General features: G+C 38.6%; 1 protein-coding gene across 3 annotated transcripts in view; it reads right to left on the minus strand.

Moving 5' to 3' along the window:
- Positions 1-19684, minus strand: part of znf516 (zinc finger protein 516) — a 69133-nt gene that overhangs the window by 14428 nt on the left and 35021 nt on the right. For all 3 annotated transcript variants that reach the window (XM_088929110.1, XM_088929109.1, XM_088929111.1), the window contains exon 2: positions 9201-11273. In XM_088929110.1, the coding sequence (XP_088785236.1) occupies positions 9201-11082 (1882 nt within the window). In that variant the 5' untranslated portion in view covers positions 11083-11273. The remainder of the gene's footprint in view (positions 1-9200; positions 11274-19684) is intronic.

Raw genomic sequence — 19684 nt, forward strand, 5'->3', positions numbered from 1 at the left:
ATCCAAAATACTACAATAGGTTATATGGTGAAACTTCTGAAAGTCATTTCCACTGTGATGATACAAAAGGTTCAGACAAGATGGAAAACCTTGTCTGGACTACATTCCCCAGAAAGCTTCTGGCCTCAGTCACCTGACCAGTTACTGTGAGACAACTGGTCAGGTGATAGTTTAAAAAGAAGGAAGTAAAGGATTTCAAGACTGAGTTTGCTCTGTTGTCAGAGGGACAAAATCGGTCCTCTGTGCACAGCGTCATCATTCGAGAGAGACTGAGAAACTCGAAACAGTTTCAGAGAGAAACTTATTCTTGAAACAATTATGCGAAGAGTTTGTTAGAGACCAAAATCTGAAAATGGTAAACAGTTTAGCTTCCCTTTTTGATAGGGATGTAAAGAAGTTAACTAGCTGCTCAAAATGGAGCTAGGTTTTCATTTTGTGTTCTCTGCACTTTAAATAAACTGCAGTTCTTTACGGTATTACGGCAGCATTTCTGTCTTTTCTTGGACCTGCCTATTTTAAAGATTAGTGTGAACAGTTTAAGGAGTGCACTATAATTCGATTTGGGAAACTTTCCCAAATCTTTTCTTTTTTCGATAGTTTGAAAAGACTAGTTTTAACCGCAGTGTTTTCCGATATGAGTTGGCTACAGAACGGTTTATGAATTCCTCACTAATAAAAATCACAAAATAATTTTGAGGGGTCCTAACAGTTATAGGGGAAATTTGGTAATTAAAAAAGTAACGGTAATCTAATTAACAGAACATTTACAGTGACCACGTGTAGTTTACATCTGATACTGAACCTCAGTTCTAATAACATGTGATACTGAATCATGGCCAGCAGATGGCAGCATCACACCGTATCTCCCTTTTGTTCTTGGAAAGTTGATTAAAATCTTAAGGTACTTAGTATCTTGTTGTTAAACATCTTCGTACAAGAAGAAACATATTTTATTTGTATATATAGTTCTCACTGATAGTGAAGTTTTCTCAGAGATCCAAGTACGTTCCTTTCACACAATGGTTCAGTAATGCATTACTGAAAATGCAATAAAGCATGCATAAAAAATTATTATAGTTGAAACTAATTTTTCAGCTCCAGTAGAAAAAACGATACATTTGATTTTGATTACTCTATTTGATTACTCTATGGATGGTCAGAAATCGCTTTCTATTGTAGAATTAACTCCTTATGATAGTACGTCTGAAAAACTGATAGTCTTAATAGGCGTTTATTTACAATAAATTAACCGACATACATTTTTAGCAGTGAAAACAGATTTAATTTAAACAAACTGAATTAAAGAGCGTGTTTATCGTCTACTTCTGTATTTCAGTACAATACTATTTTAATCCCAATGTCTTCAGTTTTAGCTCTTTCAATGGCAATTTTCCCCTCTATGGACTTCATGGGGAAATGAGGTAATAGTAACATATTCTTAAATATTCTTCTGCGCGCCAGCAGTTTTTCACTGAATGAGACGAAAGAGTCTGGCCGCTGAATTACGGATCAAGACTAAACGGCGCAGTGCCGTTATTTACCACATGACGGCGATCTATATCATTTTGTCTGTGAAAGTGAAGAACAGCTGCTAAAGAGCATCAGAAGAATGCATGACACTCACATTTACTGTAAAACAGGGCCTGGGAACAGGGCTTTCTACACTTACTGAGTCCTTCAGGAATATAGCTATTTAAATACTACAAATCTCTATGCCTTTTTTTTTCTACTGTAACAGATGGGAAACAACTCTGCAGAATTTTTCAGTAACCAAGCAGACTACCATCTGTTTTTAATTTGGGTGCTTTTAGTTAAGCTGTAGCAGCTAATACTGAGACCGAGCTGTGTTTCAAAAGGGCAACAAACAGAGGCTTGCAAGTATCCTAAGCAGACAACTGTCACTTTACCAAGTCCCCTGAAAAGTCAATGGAGAAATAATTTTAGGTTCACAACAGACAAACTGCCGAACAGTGCTGTATCACTACACTTTCCTGGGAATGGTTTCAAACAAGATGAGGCCATTCAGACTATCTAGCTTGTTTGGTAATTGCTAGCTAATTGATCTAAGGATGTCATCCAGTTGTTTCTAGAAAGATGCCAGAGTAAGGATTCAACAACATGACTGGGTAGCTCATTCCAGACTCCCACAACCCATTGGGTAAAGATGTACTGCCTGTTCTCAGCTTCAAATGCACTATTTGTGTTCCACTGTTTGTGTTCTGAAAATGTCTGCTGGGTTGAATGCCTTTGCGGATTTTAATACTTGCATCAGGTCCCCCTCATAGTCTTCTCTTGTTCACGACTAGAAATGTTCAGTTCCTCCAGCCTGTCAGTGTAGGCCACTGCTTTAATCCCTGGAATCTCTCTGGTTGCTCTTCACTGGATCTTTCAGATCAGCAGTGTCTTTTCTATAATGTGGTGACGGAACCTATACATTCTTCAGCATTGCCCCCCTTGGTGATTCAAACATGTACACTGCTGAGAAAAAGGGAGTATATCTTATAGACCCCATGAAAAGTGATAATGATCATTCATTCTCTGAAGTGCATTACAATTAAAAGCAATGGGTTATCCTGTCCAGTCGTCCAATTACACCTACAGTTTGGTTGGTCTGACGCAGTTCGTAGGCTGTTCGAGGTTTGCAATATTGGTGTTTAAGTATTTTCTAATGCAAAGCTGATTGCAAATAAATATCATTATCTTAAAATGTGATTAATTACAATATGCATTTGGAAGATTGACATACACTCTATACAACAGCGCAACAGAAATTATTCCAACTGGCATTGTCTGTGCTCACTAATCTAACACAAGAACGGTACATTTGGATGTTATGAACACAGTTACAGCTCACTCATTCTGCCAAGTCTCAATGTTTAGCAAAGTGAAGCAATATTTTGTGTCCCACTGATAAGGACACCACATGCTATCTAAGGGGTTGTGTTAATTTACGGACACTTACAGTCATATGCTGTACATGATTTTATTCCTAAAATAAAAAACAAATCCTGCATATTCAAATAAGGGGACCTGAAACACCAAGTTCAGGTCCTGCATGGGTACAAAGTCCTGAGACCGCTGCCTACTGTGTATCTGCACTAGCTGTACATCCATGTTTTTGTTGTCAGACTTGCCAAGAAACGGTTTTAGACCTTAGCTGTATGCTTAAGGAGATTATTGGTCCCATCATGACTGAAATGTCGATGAACACCAAAGAAAGAAAATACCCCACAGTAGGAAAGCGACAGAATTTCTCCCTCCCTGTAATTTACTGTCACTTTCACGTTGCTTTGTAAAGCTGGAACAACTTAATCAACAGTCAACAGGCATACTGTAAATGGATTTCTAAATTCATCTTGTGCCCCCGTGATTCAACTGAAAAGCTCAGTATAAATAACACATCCTTTAATATTAAACCTGAGAAGCAGAGCTCTTCAGTATCATCTGCTCTGGATTTAGACACCAGCAGTGGGCTTACTTAATGTGAGTCTTCAGCAGACAGCGATGTGCATATCATTGTTCTTTCAATTGTAAGCACTGTAAATAGGCCCTCTTTAACACTTACAACATACAATTAACTCTCACTGAAAAGCGCAAATGATGGCTTTTGTCTGGGTAAATGCATTTCTTATCTTTTATTAAAACTAAACACGCAAAGACCTCAGCCTGAGGATTTTGATTTGAAAATATTTGACTACAGAAAAACAGCATAAAGCCTTTCATCTGTCTATGCATTAAGACAGTATCTTCTAATTATTCTGTGAAAGACACTGTCAAATAACAGCGACAAATATACATTGTATAATTCTAGAAAAATATGTGCATAATCCAGACATATACATTTTTATTAGTCCCAAAGTGGAAAACAATAAACTGAGGAACACGATCACGTTTGTAGTTTGTTTCATGATGTTTGGGACATCAATCGAATTTTGTCTGATCAACTTTTAAAATTGCACTACAGGACAGAACAGAAATGCTATAACAACCCAACAGATTTGTATAAAATCAGTGGATTATTATTTACTTGGCCTTGTCAGCAAGGTTATTTGTACCAATGGCCTTACTGTAAAGTAAAAAATCCTTATTATCCACCAACATAATGATGTGCAATTTAATATTATGTGAGCATTCTTACTTTGATGTAAGCCAACACAGTTTGTTCAAAACAACTGGTTCAGAATTAATTTACACAATTTGAGCCAGACTAAGGTAATGCAGAACAATATTGTTCATTGCTGTTAGTAACAGATGGTGTGTCGAAGAAATGATTATTATCCTCCACCTTCTGAAAAGACTAAGAATTTCTGAGATTCAGAATTCTCATCCCAAAGGATTCCAAAATACTTCCTCACAGAGGAGGTGGCCCATTTCATCCAGCACTGAAGTGTACCAGCAGCCCCACTCCGACACAGGGAGACCTAAATTAATTGAGGCAGACTGTTCAAGCCTAGAATGGGATTTAGCTCGACACCTGGGTTAACACTCCTAATCCTATGAACAGTGCCATGTGATCACCAAGTAGTCATTTAATATTCACAATATTCAAAATCATAACATTTTCAATATTAACAGCTCATTCAAAGGACAGTGCCTCCTATAATACAGTCTCTCCATTCTGGGGCATTATTTCATGGAAAACAGAAGGAAGAGCACCCCCTACTAGTCCCTGACATTAATAACAGCAGCAACCTGTCCATCCCAGCCTGAATCTAGTAATAAGCATTGCAAGATAAACAATCTATGAAACATTCAGGACCTTACCTCTTATACAGTGGTATAATGCAGAATTACACAGTATTGTTCATCACCTCCGAGTTACTGTAGATGGAGTTATTCAAGTTGTCACTTGCCTTGATTCAGATTTTGAACAGTGCTGGCATGTCAGCACCCACCAGGTTTAAGGACAGGCTGTTCAACACACTACATACCACCAGAACACGGAACACCACAATAACAAGGAAACACTACTCTTTTTTCTTCTCAGTTTTACTCAAGTCACCAGCTCGGAACTCACAAAGTCCTGCAATGTAGTATTTCCTATGCAACATTTGACTGGAAAAAAAAAACAAATATCCAACAGGAAATCTCTGGATCTGAAAATCTCTTTTAATTATTCACTTTTTCATCTAAAATATGTACAAGTTTGTTTGTATGAGACTCTTTAGCAGGATATCTGGTCTGGAGATTGCTTGGTTTAATGGCATGATGATAAAATTTTAAACCTCTCAATCAATAGGCTATTGAAAATACTCTTTATAACGAATGGCACTAGATGATTCAGTATCTATTGCATCTTCCTTCTTTAAAGATCATTTAAGTGACTCCTATTGTAAATGAAACATCCAGGAAAACTTTTTTTTTTATTTTGAAAAATGCAGCGTGCAATTTTCCACTGTGGGCTAACCATGTGAAAACTTCCCCCTCTAATTCATTTTCATTAAAACAGGCATTTTGCCCACAGTAAGAGGAAAAATATATTGGATTTCAAACATCTTTGTCAGCTAAATTATTCTTTGTTTTGCTATCGTTTTTAAAACAATATTTCAATATTATTTTCAGTTGTATTATATTGCCACTGTGTACATTTTATGATAAGGTTTTCATAATATTTTTATATTAACTACCATGCTCACACCACTGTGACCACGGTACAATACAGATTACTACGAATTTATAATTTATCATTTATTTTTCATTGTATAAAATAGCAGTCAGAACACTGCATGTGCCTACAGTATCTGCTATATACATATTTACACCTAGCATAAACCAGAAACACAGTTGTGAGTGAACTGGAACCTGGGGGGCAAATATACTGTGCATGAGGAACATTATATGACAAGCATATCAGAAAAGCCTGTCTTGCACATCAATGATAAGAAATTTAAAAAAATGAACTGAAGAGTTTTTAGAAACGTGATGTGCATAATAACAGAATATCAAGTCTGTGCAAGGACTGGGGTCAGGCCAAGGAAAGTAGAGGTCACAGCATCGGCCTCAGGTCTAGCTGTCCAAGAAGGAGACGAATTCTGCCTGTTTCACAATGTCCATGCCTTAGATTAATGGAATTTTTGTATATGAAGCTTTATCCCTTTAGAGTGGTGGCTCCCTGCGACAAAAAGTGTAGAAATAGGTTTCCAAGTGCACTTGAAGCTCTTTTTCTGCACCAGTTATATTTTGGGGGAATTGCGTCTGTTTCACATTTACTACTGTATATTAGCAACTGCACAGGTGAACAGTGGCTTAGAAACAACTTTCAGAGGGGTACAGGCTCTATTTCTTTTAAATGAACTGCATGAGCCAAACTGTTCCTGTTTAAAAAAGCTGACAATTTGGTGTGCACCAATCCAACTTTTTTTTTGTAGTGCAGAGTACAGTGCTTCAATATATTGGAGCTGAGATTTTGACCTGGCTAGGTGGAAAGTCATCATGAATGAAACACAAAATAAATGTGTCTGCTAGCTCTGCTACAACAGAACAGACATAAACACCACCAATTGATAACAGCCTGAATGGCATGCAGGGCCTGACGCAGACGTGCATACAGAAACCCACTGCTAATACTAAGTGAAACATTGACAACTGGACAATCTCGCAGCTCAGTGGGGAGCTCAGTTTTAATCAAGACTCTGCATCACTTTCCCTTTTTAGTTCCCTCCTGTACATCAAGTGGTGTGAGTGAAAAGTTGTTGTTTTTTTTCCAGAAAGAGATGTTGAACAGTTCTAAAAGCTGACAGCAGAAAGTGTGTTTGGGGGTAGGGTTAGCCGCCAAGGAACCATTTTAAAAAGGGAATTTCAGCACAGTTACAGACAATCAACATATACCATACAACTCATCCATCCATTTTCTAACTGCTTGATCCCGTTCTGGGTCATGGGGGAGCTGGAGCCTATCCCAGCATCTCATCAGGTACAGGGCAGTATACACGGGCCAGTTCTCGAAGAAGCCTGTTAATCTACCAGAATGTTTCAGGACTGTTGGGGGAAACTGGAGCACCTGGAGGAAACCCACGCTTTTACAGGTTGAACATACAAACTCGTTTGTGTTTGAACGCAGGGCCCCAGTGCTGTGAGGCAGAAACATTAACCACTGCACCACTATACCTCCCACATACAGTCTTAGTAAATCCAACAACAGACTCTTTTGCATAGGAATTAGGAAGACCAGCGAGTACCACACAACATGACAGAGATGGAGTGAAATTTATTGAAGAAGTTGACAACAGTAGTTCTCTTTATCTGTCCTTTCATATCCTGGGTCAATTACTTGTCATAATGTTAAAGAAATAATCTTAGATCTATCTTTGACCTGCACACTTAAAAAGAGCGAGAGTGCAAACAACGAACACTGAAATAAAGGAGGTTTTATGAATATCCCAACGTGCAGCTGGCTCTCAGTACATTGTCTATATCTGTTTCATGAACACTGCATCCACAGTCTGCTGTGTCATGTTTCACCACTGGGTGTCTCCTGCTTCCACTGTTCAAAGCATTGCATTCACTTCAGGAGAGAGAACTGACAAAAGGCATTTCACAAGCAACCAGATGCAGATGTAAATCTATCAATTGCACAGAACAAGAACTGGGTATTCAGATGTCATTGAAATAGACATTGTCTTTGATAAACATGTGCCATTAAGCTTAGAGACTTGATTTAAACTCTGAAAATACATTGTGGAATAAAAACAGTAAAAAACCCATGAGGATTAAAAAAGTTACCCAACCACCTTGCCCTTCACGTTGAATGTCAATATTACTGTTTCCTGAAATACATGAATAATACAGTTATTCTTTCTTCTTCTTTCACAAGCTAATGGTACTAATTAGGTTTGTAGAATGTTTTTCATGCATGTCTACATCTTGATATCAAGGGCTACAAATATAATGCAAATTCCAACAATTCAGCTGAGCATAATTGCTAGTATTCATAATTGCTAGTATTACATAAAAGACCCTTGTATTATGTTGCACAGACTTCGTTATAAAAACCATCCACTTCGTATGCTGGCTTTGCAATTCTAATGAATGTCTCAGAAGCTGCTCGATACAGAAGCACTCACATTTAGAGTCCTTCAATTAAGCAAGCCTTACAAGGCTCCATTGCCGAGTGCTAGTATTTTTAGTACAGTGTTTTTCTTGCTATGCATGTGTCACATATTTGGGATTCAGTGTCAATGCTCTGATAACCTGGTACAGACATGTGAATGGAATAAAATAGCCATTTAGCTACAAAGCCATTGGTCACTTGACGCACATGTGATTCTGATACTACCGTTAAACTTTCATATTCTTTTTCTTTGGACTCCCCTGAAAAGATGCATCAACCTTTCTGGGTTACTCAGTTCTTTAATTATACAGTGGTTCAGCTATTTGTTCCCAATTCTGTGAGAATTCCTATCATAAACATTAAATTTAAGGTGTCAGATTACAGAAAAATATAGTTATTGTTACTTTTTAGCACCTATAATAACTCTGGTTGTTTTTAATCCATCTCAGTTCAGGCAAGACGAAACCAAGCTTGTCAGTTATTAATCTTTAATTCACATCGATCAGAATCTTCAAAAACCCGATCCCAGCAACTGAAGGTAAACTACACTTGAGAAGTCGATATGAAGTGTTGTGGTAGCTAATCCATCACATTCACTAATTAAATGTCATTAAATTAAATTGAATTGACTCATTGTCAGGTATAACATCATTTGTTGTTCTCTACGCATCCATAAAGTTAAAAGCCTAGTAGAATATCACAATAAAAACGTTTCTGCAAAATAGTACAGCAATGTACAATATTTAAGATTTCTGCACAGCAGTGTATACAGCATCTGTAACACATACTCTGTGTCAGCAGCTTTTCAGATGCATTAATATTGTGCAAAATTACCAATTCAAAATACTTTATTCATCCCCAGGGGGGCAATTTAAGATCTATAGCTAAAAAATGAATAGCTGTAAAACCTTCATTAACATATTAGTATACATATAATTTTAGCATAAATGAAAAACAATTCATAGCCTTTAACATACATATTTAACACTGTGTGGCAACAGACAACAATATGATTGGAAACTGAATAGTCCAGTACTGAAAAAGGCAGCTTTGTATGCAAGGTGTGTCAATGATTTAAAAAACAAAATAACAAACTAGAAATCTCACACCCTACTCAAAAATGAACAGACTGAGAAACGCATCTGCTGACCTGGAGACAGTGGCTGTGCCCCCTCTTCTGAGGGGTCCTCTGCGCCGTCTTCGCCTGCAACAGACGCTGGTGAGCCCTCGGTGATCGAAGCTGAGCCAGGGGAGCTGGGCCGGCTCACTGAGCCTGACTCCCCATCGCTGGTAGATCCACATCGCTCCCCCCGTGAGGCCCTCCCACTCTCACTGCTGCTCCGGGTCTCCTTGCGGTGAACCCGAGAGTGCAGCACCATCTGGTGGTAGGTGCGGAACACCTTGCCGCACTCGAAACACTCCGTGTTCTTGTTCTGCGAGGACCTTCGGCTCTGGCGGGACGAGGGCCGGTAGTCAGAGTCACTAAGGCTCTCCGGGCTGAGGTCTCCTGGAGAGGCGTAGCTACACTTCTCTCCTCGGTGGTGAGCGTGGCTGCTGCCACTGCTGCTGCTGCAGCTGCTGCTGCTGCTGCTGTGATTGTTGGTGCTGCATCGTCTTTTCCCGCTTCCTGAGCTGTGGGAGTCCGGCTCCCTCTTCCTTTTCTCCCGCCCCACAAGAATGTACTCTCCCTTCTCCCGGTCGTACGCCACATCTGCATCAGCCAGCACTTCATCCCATCCAAAGTACTTGCCATTCTCCGAGACTTCAGCCACTTTGCCCTTGGTGGCCAGCTGCCAAGCTTGGTAGCTACACACTGGATCGAGCTCCGGAATCCTTTTGCCAGATTTCCTGTCTGAGCTTTCTTCCATCACTCCAGAAGGTTGGAGATTCAGGCACTCCATGAAAAAACATTTTTGTGTGGCAGATTCTGATTCACTACTGGGTTTTTTCTTACCCGGCTGGATGGTCTCACTGTTGTGGCTGTGGACCTTTTCATGCTTTCTCAGGCTCTCCCGGTCATGAAATATGTTTCCACACTTCGGGCACAGCTCGTAGAGAAACAGCCCACTCACCATTGCCATCTCATCTTGAACTACATCATTAATGGTAGTAACAGGCTCCAGGTCGCTTTTCAGTTTGCTTTTGCTGCTCGTCTTTGGGCCGTGGGACTTCATGTGGTTCTTGAGGAACCAGGACTCCTTGAACCGGCGGCCGCAGATGTGGCAACCGTGATCAAAGGTGCCGACGTGCTTCTTCATGTGGGCTTTCAGAAACCATGCCTGGCTGAAGACCTGGCTGCACACCTCACAGGGGAAGTCCCCTTCACCGGCACCTTGCTCCCCTTTCACGGCTTCGCTCTCGACGGCCTCCCTGACAGGTGCCTCCACGGTGATGTGGACCTTCTCAATGTGGCTCAGAAGCTGGTCCTCCCTCAGAGCCTTGAAGCTGCACAGTCGGCACCGATAGGGCTTGTGAAAGATCTGGACGTGCTGCTCCAGCTCTTCCTTGTTGCTGAGCCTCCTCTTGCAGAAGGAGCACTGGAAGGAGGAGCCCTTTCCCCCTTCGCCGGCGCTGCCCGCCAGCTTCTCCTTCTTCACGCTCCTCAGCAGGATCTTGCCATCCTCATCCTTGGCAGCGCCGTTCACGATGCGGTTGCAGGCCGAGGTGCTCTTGGTGGGACTCGTGCAGCCGTCCAGGCCTTCAGAGACGCCGGCCTCCGCCAGCTGACCCTCTCCAACCTCCTCCTCATCGTGGCCGTGACTCAGGGTGCCCATTTTGTGCGTGCGGATGTGGATTTTGAGGTTTCCTTTCTGCGATGCCCTGTGGTCGCAGTAAGGGCACTTGTAAGGCTTGTCGCCTGTGTGCTTCCTCATATGCTGCGACAGCGAGCTCTGGAAAGGGAAACTCTTGCCACAGATGTTGCAGGCATAGTACAGAGACTTGTCTTCTTCAGCATCATTCCTGCTCATCTTGTTTCCTTCTGTGGAGGCCTCCTGGTACTCCATCATCTCAGTGTTTTCACTGGGATCCATGGCGACTGCGCTGCTGGCTTTCTGCAATGATATATGTAGCCCCACGGAAGGCAACGGACGTTTTTTTTTTCTTTTTCAGTCATACATTTTTTAAAGACAGTTTCTTCGGAAATGTCATTATCAATCTTCTTTTTTTTCCCTGTGCAAGTCAGGATGAATCACCGACAGGCACACATCCTCAACGCTCAGACCTGTAAAAAAACAAGAGAAAGAAAAATATCATAACAATACTTCCAGAAACCACAGCGAAGATTGAAATCCATGTCTTCTCAGGATTGCTGACTACTTATTATTTCCAAAAAAAAAAAGAAGTACAGTGTTTCCTTTCTTGGGCTGTCCTGTAGTTTTTTTTTACATTTGTGTGCATGGAAAGGAAGTGAACATATTTAGCACATCATCCTCATTTATAAAAAGGCAGCACGAACAAAATAAAAATCCCAAAGAGAAGGTTAAATCTCACCATTTAATAGAGTTTTGATTGTGCTGAGGAGCACACGTTAAAAGATTTATCTGCCTCAGAGAAAAGCGCAGCATGGGTTGGTCTAAGGCTCTAAACAGAAACAAACGACTGCAAACACTTAGCCCTCTGCCAGGGGCCAGAATCATCCTGAATATGCCATCACAGTGACTGCAAAAATAATTCTGCATACCAGGCCTCAAACTGCCCTTTAGAATCTCAATGTACCCCTCAGAATTTCCAATACCCACTACAAACACTGACCGCCTCACTGCTGAGCTGGATAAGTAGATACGTGCACTATTATTCTGATTTACAAATTCGGGTGAATCAATACACTTGTCCATTATGTACAGTCACAAAGGAATGCAATCAACATACAGTACCTCTGCGACTCCACAGAATTCTGGGATATAAAATTCTAAATACAATGGTTTTCCCTGCTAAAATGTGTTGTTTAACCCAGAGACATTGCAACATTTCTTTTAAATGAATCTGTGTCCATATACTGTACTGTAAAAATAGATCAGTTAAATAGAGGTAGTTTAATAATTAATTAGTAGTGAACAATATCGTTTCAAGTGATATGTCTGTGACCACACAGTATACAGAATTAACTGTTCATTAAAAGAACCTTGTGCTTAGAAATAAAAATATTTTTAAAAAGGAGCAGTGTGTACTATGCTACAATTTACAAAAAAGGATAATATTCTCCAAGAATTTAAGGGCTTATTATTTCTCTTGGGAGTTTACGAGTCTCAGGTAAGTGAGTTATATGAACTGTAAATCAAAGTGCCTCAGATGCAACTCGCTGAATCAACACATTCACCAATCAGTGTAGGAAACAAAATTAATGTCAGCATGAATGCCTGCTGCAATGAAACACAAAGCTGAGATTCTAAGCACTTTCTTAACGTATTGTTCTCTCAGCTTAGGAGAGAAACTGTCAGACACATTGTCCCCATTTGCAAACTACGTTGTAGCTGCATATCTAATTCTAACAGAATGTGCATTTCACAAATCTCAACTAGTTCTTTAGGTTGATGGCAACACTGAAAAACAGGACAGCACATAACGTACAAATTCTAAACTAATATTGTGCTTATGTAATGATGATATTTCATGTGGTATACGTTGTTTTTGCTTGACATGAATAACATAAGAAAACTGGTCACTGACGCTTCTCACTCAGCAGAATGGTATCAGACCATTTCAGTGATTAACCTAACTTTATTACATGAGTGATATAAAACATCACTCATTTGTATTATCATGAACAGTATGAGACAACACTTGTATAGGTCACTGGAATAGATAGTCTATCACTTGCATTCTGAAACCCTGCTATGAGATCAGATATCCAGTGTAAACTCTGGATTGAATGTGATTGTAAAACCCTAATTTAAACTCAACTAAAAAGAGACCTAGAACCATGTTTAAAAAAGTGCTTCTCAAGTATGTACAGTATGTGTATACAGCACATATACACCATGTTTAGGAGCCTCCTTCTCAGATTCTGCTTATGAATTATTTAATTATGTGATAAAATATATTTAAGATCACAATTTAAAAAACAAAACATGCTATTACAGTATCAGTATGTTTTTGCTGACCTTTACAGCAATTGTGAACATTGGAATTTCTGTTATGAACTGCTTTGTATAATCAACAGAGGATAATTCTATTTATTTTCTTCTGTTAGCTATTACCTTTAGTTCACTGTACTGAGTGTTCATTTAATCCAAAAGTAAAAACATTTATTCACCTGAAAACAATGTCAGAGACCCCAGTACATACTGTACAACATCCCAAATAAAGACCCGATAATCTAGTCATTACTATAAATCAGTACTTTGCCTTACATGAAGGAAAATTCTAAGGAAAAAAACTGCAAATTTCTATATACAGTGCAGCCATTTCTTTCTCTGTTTATGAGCACGGTAAAATGGATTTAAATCAATACACAGTGTAATACAGCATTGCTAAAAAAATGCATCACTTATCTAGATTATAATTACAGCAGATTCTGTGTGTATATTGTGGACTGCAGAATTATCATAAATTAGACAGTAATGATATAATGCAAATCTTACAGTGTTTTTAATGGTGGGAGATAATGTTTAAAATTAAACATTTACAATGTTGTTAAAATTCCAGCTTCCGTTATTTTCTGGACTAATTTCATGTCCTGACAAATCTTCTTTTTAGCACAAGGCATTAAAAACACAAAACATGACATTAGCTCCAAAACCAATTTGTATTTTTAATGTTTCTCAATACAGTGTACAAACTTAAACTCACCACCTACATCATAGGGTTCCCCATCATCTACAGAAAAAAACGATTCTTAAAACCAGACAGCCACAAATTCCTTTCATTAAATTTGCATGCATAAGCCACTTCACTAAAACTGGTTACAGTTTAAACAGAGGCAGAAGTGAAACATAGTTCTGCCTTTTGTAATATCGGGGGAAAAACTAATTTGGGTGATACTGCACCAGATCTTGTACCAGATTTCAGTTAGATCTCAGCGACAGCTGTCTTACAGCCTATCAGATCAGCAAACCCAGAAATTTCGACTCCTACTCATATTTACAGTCTTAGCAGAACTATTTTAGAAGAAAAATGGCAGCAGAAGTCAATTTTTTTTGTAAATGAATCCTGCCACAATGCTGCCATTTGTAACAACTGGGTACAACCGCTACAACTAAAATTAGGTCCATAAAAATGTGTGTCTTGTGAAACAATTAAATGTCTGAGTCTGTCTTTATACTAAGAATAGATTAAACCCCCCCAAAAATAACAATTTATTTCATTTTCAATTATTAATTGCAACACAGAATCCACAACTGATATTGTACTATTAATGCTGCTGCATAAATTGTTTGGATGAGTACCAGCTCAAAGACACCACTGAGTCCCTGTCACTGTTTCCACACTGCAGATCATAATGCATTTCACTGTGTCACTGCCGTGGCAGAAGAGGAGGCTTTTATAAATCCTGCATCACAACAAATGATCTGGCATGAGGCATTATTCAAAATAGATCAGTTACGGATCTGGAAAGGGAGTGCGACATTTCTCTTGCTTGCTTTTCTGGAGCTCTGACTACATCTTACCACAGGCCAGCCTTCAAATGATTTCCAACTTCTTCTTTTCAGCAGAGAAAATCAGACCTAGCTGAGGGAGCACTGGGACTGCACTAGCTTGCACTGTCCCAGTTCCTCAATATTTCTCTCCTGAGCTCCTGCTTGTTCAGTGCCTTGCCCAGTTCAGGGGTTTGACTCCTACCTCTGGTCTTTCTGAGAGTCCTAAGGAAGCAAGTGTTAGTCCTCCTACTCATGGCTAGACATTGGCCTCTCAGACTTTAGTTCAGTATTGAGTCTGCTCCTGGCTCCTGGCTATCCTTCCATAGCAGGTTGCTCTGAGTGGATCTACTGCTGTAGGCTTGGGCACATTTTGGGTCCCCAATACTATAGTGTGCAGTCTAATATCTTTACTGAGGTTAGCTGTGCTAATTCATACACCTTTCAAGGCTCTACTGCCTAAGTGTAGCTCATTCCTCAAGTCATTCTGCTGACAGTCTTAGAGGCAGCATGTCCTTTTGAACCTGATGCTTAGGCATTAGGTCTTGGGCACACTTAACACCAACATATCTTGCTATGAAACTGGTACACCCTCATCTCTGTTGGTAGCTCCTCTTCAAAATGAAGCATAGCCACCTAGCTCCTGGTGTTGAATGGTAGCCCCTACACAGGCGTACAGTATGTCAAAGAAAGAGCGAGGAAGTGTGCCAGCTCTGTATCACTTCAGGAAAGGTTGCAGAGTTAGGGCATCGTGCTCTTTCTGGTCTGTTGGTGGCAATGTTCAGTCCTCTACCCTGGGCATGGCAATATTTGACGTTCTTGCCTGTCATGGAACCAGGGTGATAGGAGTAACCTAGCATTTAGATCTATAGAGGAGCTGCAAGTAAATCACATACATGTCCACCATGAAACTCCCCATTCATCTTGATACATTTTGCACAGTAGAGACTGATCTTTCTTTCCTCTACTCGCTCTACTGTGGGGGAAAGGAGTGGTCATTATACAGTACCATGGAAAACTGCCCAAAAAGCATAACAAGGATCCCCAAGAGACAGTATTATAAGCTGCCTGTGTTTTAAACCATTGTAACAATGTCAGAATAGATCATGCTTCTTTTAAATCCTAAACTGCTGTATTAAATCTAAATCTAATGAAATACTACTGCTGGTGTCCCATTATTTATTTAATCATAAACTTCCCTTCTGAAAAGTAATGAAATACATTTTTAAGCATGTTTCCCAAATCTAGGTTTTCCATAATATGAAGAATTTCAAAGATCTCCATAATAGTTAGAAACTGTTGTTGGTATCCGTCTCATTTATAACCAAAAAATTACCAATGAAACATAATCAGTACACATAGTGCTATTCAAACCTATCTGAATTAATAATGGGAGCCCTGCTAACTGTGTCCTGAATTGCTCTCAGGTCCCCTTTTTGATTGTTAAGCATTATTGAATGCTTTTGGCACTAAATGTGTAGTCTCTTTACAAAATGAAGGCGATTTTTGTTTGTTTTTCTGCACTTGAAAAAAGTTCAAGTTAATAAACTGTTCAGTTACTCAATAGATCAGAATGCAGAGTTAAGCTCATCATCTACTAGGTAGTCACATGTTGTACAAATTAATGTGTAATAAGATTAACGTTGGTTTTAAGCAAAACAAGAGTTTCTATGTCCGCAGTGATCCACCTTCATCAGTTTTAAAAACGCAATATTTTTATATTATGACAACACTGCCCGTAAATATATGAATAAAACAAAATGTTTAATACTAATTGTGGGATAATATGCTGTTTTGCTATTATTACAGAGATCTTCAGCCCAACACATAGAAAAGGAAAAAGTTTTCTTGAAAATAGCGATCACACCCTTTGAATCAGGATATCCTGACATTATCTGTTAGTGTACAAATCAAAAGCTGCTGAAACTCCTAAACGTGTTTTGGAAAAAGAGATCTCTCTACACCTCTCTTTTCACAGTCATCAGGCAAACAAGACTGTGTATTTACTAGCCTTTTAAGATAAAGTCTTATAGTAAGTTACTATCCACCATCCTAATGTGATCAGCTTTCGAAGAAGAAAGTACTACATTCAACAAAAAAGGGGGGAAAAAACAAATGAAACCAAACAAATTCCTTAAATTTATATGAACGCATGGGCACTGTTTTATGCAACTCTCCTAAACGGAATTAACAATTAGAGGCTTATATTCTATAGACTGAGCCCTGAATTGACTGTGTGAAGCCAGGCATTCTGCTTTGGGAGAGAGTAAGTACCACTGATGACAGGGCCTCGGGGGCTGCCTATTCTGAGACCAATCAATAATCCATTATGAACAAACTCCATTTCCACTCTCGCATCAAGACGAAAGACAAAGAGACCCACTGTGTTCGCTACCAGAGAAAAAGAAAGAAAAATAATACCAAAAAATGTTAAAAGAACCAAACATGGGTCAATGCATTCAGGAAAACATAAATCATGCTCTTCTTATTCAGTCTAATAAGGTCTTTCACCTCTTTTGTATCCTACATGAGCAAATTACACATCTAAAAATGTCTATATTTCAGTTCTCTGCTGGCAGTGAAGATAAACTGTACTTGTGTATTTTTTCTTTACAGATTAGCCTTAACAATTAAGACAGCATTACTTTACAGATGCTGTCATCCTGCTTTGAAAATTTCACTAGACATCATTAAAACTATTAATACATCATTAAAACTCATGCCCGAAGTGTTTCCTCTTTTCAGCATGGAATAAACCTTTACTTGTTCCTTTGCGTCATTAAAAATAATTACATAATAATAGGTTTATATTTAATAATAATAATAAAAAATGAAGCATATTAACAATACTGCACAGAAAATAAGAATATGTTTAATTGTTTGCTAATTTAACATTTAAAATATGCAAAAATGAACAAATTAGTAGCTGTTACCATAAACTGCAATTTATTGATGTGCTAATTATTATGTATTATTATTATTATTATTATTATTATTATTATTATTATAGGTTTATCAAAAACATCCTTATGAATTGGATGTATTGGAGAAGGTATACAGCAGTTTCTAAGCAAGTGAAACACCACTGTAAAGGCCTACCTTAGTGCTGACCTATATACCCCCTGCTATTTCTTCTCTAGGCTCCATCAAGCAAGACCACAGAATTTTTCAAATTGAGCTGTGCTGACTGTTGTAATGCTAAGTGTATTGGGCTTCAATTTAAATACCAAACAAGAGCATTATTCTAAGGCTGTCCAATTCCAAACCACAGAAACCAAAAAAAGAGTTTTATTTCTCTATTTAAATATTAAAGGATCTAGTGTTATTGCACTATGATTGTCTGACTGTTTCTTTTAATCCTACTGTATTGCTTTAATTAATCTTAATTATTTTAGATGCAAGGATATAAGATGAATATCATTTACTTAATCACTCATTTCTTAAATTAAGTTCATTTCTTATTATATATATAATATAATATTTATTTTAACCTAAACCAGTTAAAATATATTATATATATTTTAACTGGTTTAGGTTGCAACCCAAAAGTTTGGATTAAATCAGAACTGCTCTACAGCAGCTTTCCAAGGTACAAGCGTTAAATTACTACCACTGCCGATACCTCAGGTAGCTCATCTGTGTGAAGATTAAAGAACATTCCCATCAACCATGATAAAACTGGTGTTTATTAGCACAGAGAAAAAAAACTGTGTACTCCTGTCTCTTCACATTACTAATCACTGGACCAGTCAATACACTTTAACATTTACACGGCTTTGACAAAAATTCTTCTACATTTTTTGAATGGTCAAGTTTAAAGAAATGTTATCCTGTATGTACACATTTTAATACATGACAGGAACTTGTCTGATTCTGTTATTTTTAAGTTTATCTGCTGTCTGCTTTTCCTAAGATGCTTAATTGCATTTAGGATCATCAATTAATTAAATGTCCAAATTTGGACCTGATTGTTTTGTGTGCCTTCCGTATTTACAGCGTTTTAAGTAGGACTGGCATCCACAAGATCCACGTTCATGGTATTTTAAACAAACTGATCCATTATATCATCCTTCCTCTGTCTTACATAATCATACAATCATGGTTCTTACACAATGAGATATTATTTGGTGAACATTTTTAATTTTGTTTATTTAATTTTCTAGAACATAAATCAAAGGCAGCATTTCCCCCACCCAACACACACACACACACATCTCCACAATCACTAGTTCCCTCCTGCTTAGTCTCCTGCCAAAGAACTCCAGATGTGAAATCATATAGAAGCAATAAAGGCCTGACCCTGTGCCTCCACCATCCCCCTGGCATGATGAATCCGAGCAGTAGAAAGCTGCCCCATGTCAATAATATCTAGAAAGGCCAGGATCCAGTGATGACAGGGAAGGGAAGGCTCCCAGCAAAACACCAACAACATCTTTTTAGGCCCGATGAGATAAGCCAAACAGCACCACCTTACTGCTGCTGTAAAAGGCCAAGACTGAAATTTCAGAGGAGCACCAGGTGCGAGCAAGGAATATTCTTGTGTGAAACAATTGAATGTAGACAACATGTAAAAGGGCGACTAAAGCCATCCATGGACAAGACACACAATAAGAGATTGGGGACAAGTTTTACATTATAATATCTTTGAGGGGCCCTGCGCACTGTTGAAAAATCAATGATTGGGACATTTGAAAGCCAAATTTATATTCACCCATTGTTTTCTCAGGAAATTTCTTCCTCAATACTATTTAAATCCAATTAAACAGTAACAAAGGCTAAAGGCTGTCGGAAGGCCCTAATAGAAGATTAGATTTGTCACCTTAGCTGTTTAAATTATGGCTTTTATTCACCAGCATTACTTAAAAAACGATTACAAAAAATGTCGGTGCTCCAAATTTTTTAGTGTTCTCTTCTGTGCTTTTAAGAAATTTACTGAGTTTGAACTTGCATGCTACAATATAATAGTAAACCACAGTCTTTCCATACTGTGTTTAAAAAGAGCAGAAGGCATACTAAAAGACATTTATGAATAACTGACTGTGTATCTAAAATCCAAAAT

Source organism: Atractosteus spatula, chromosome 12 (genome assembly GCF_055471065.1).
Source record: "Atractosteus spatula isolate fAtrSpa1 chromosome 12, fAtrSpa1.hap1, whole genome shotgun sequence".
NCBI classification, from domain to species: domain Eukaryota; kingdom Metazoa; phylum Chordata; class Actinopteri; order Semionotiformes; family Lepisosteidae; genus Atractosteus; species Atractosteus spatula.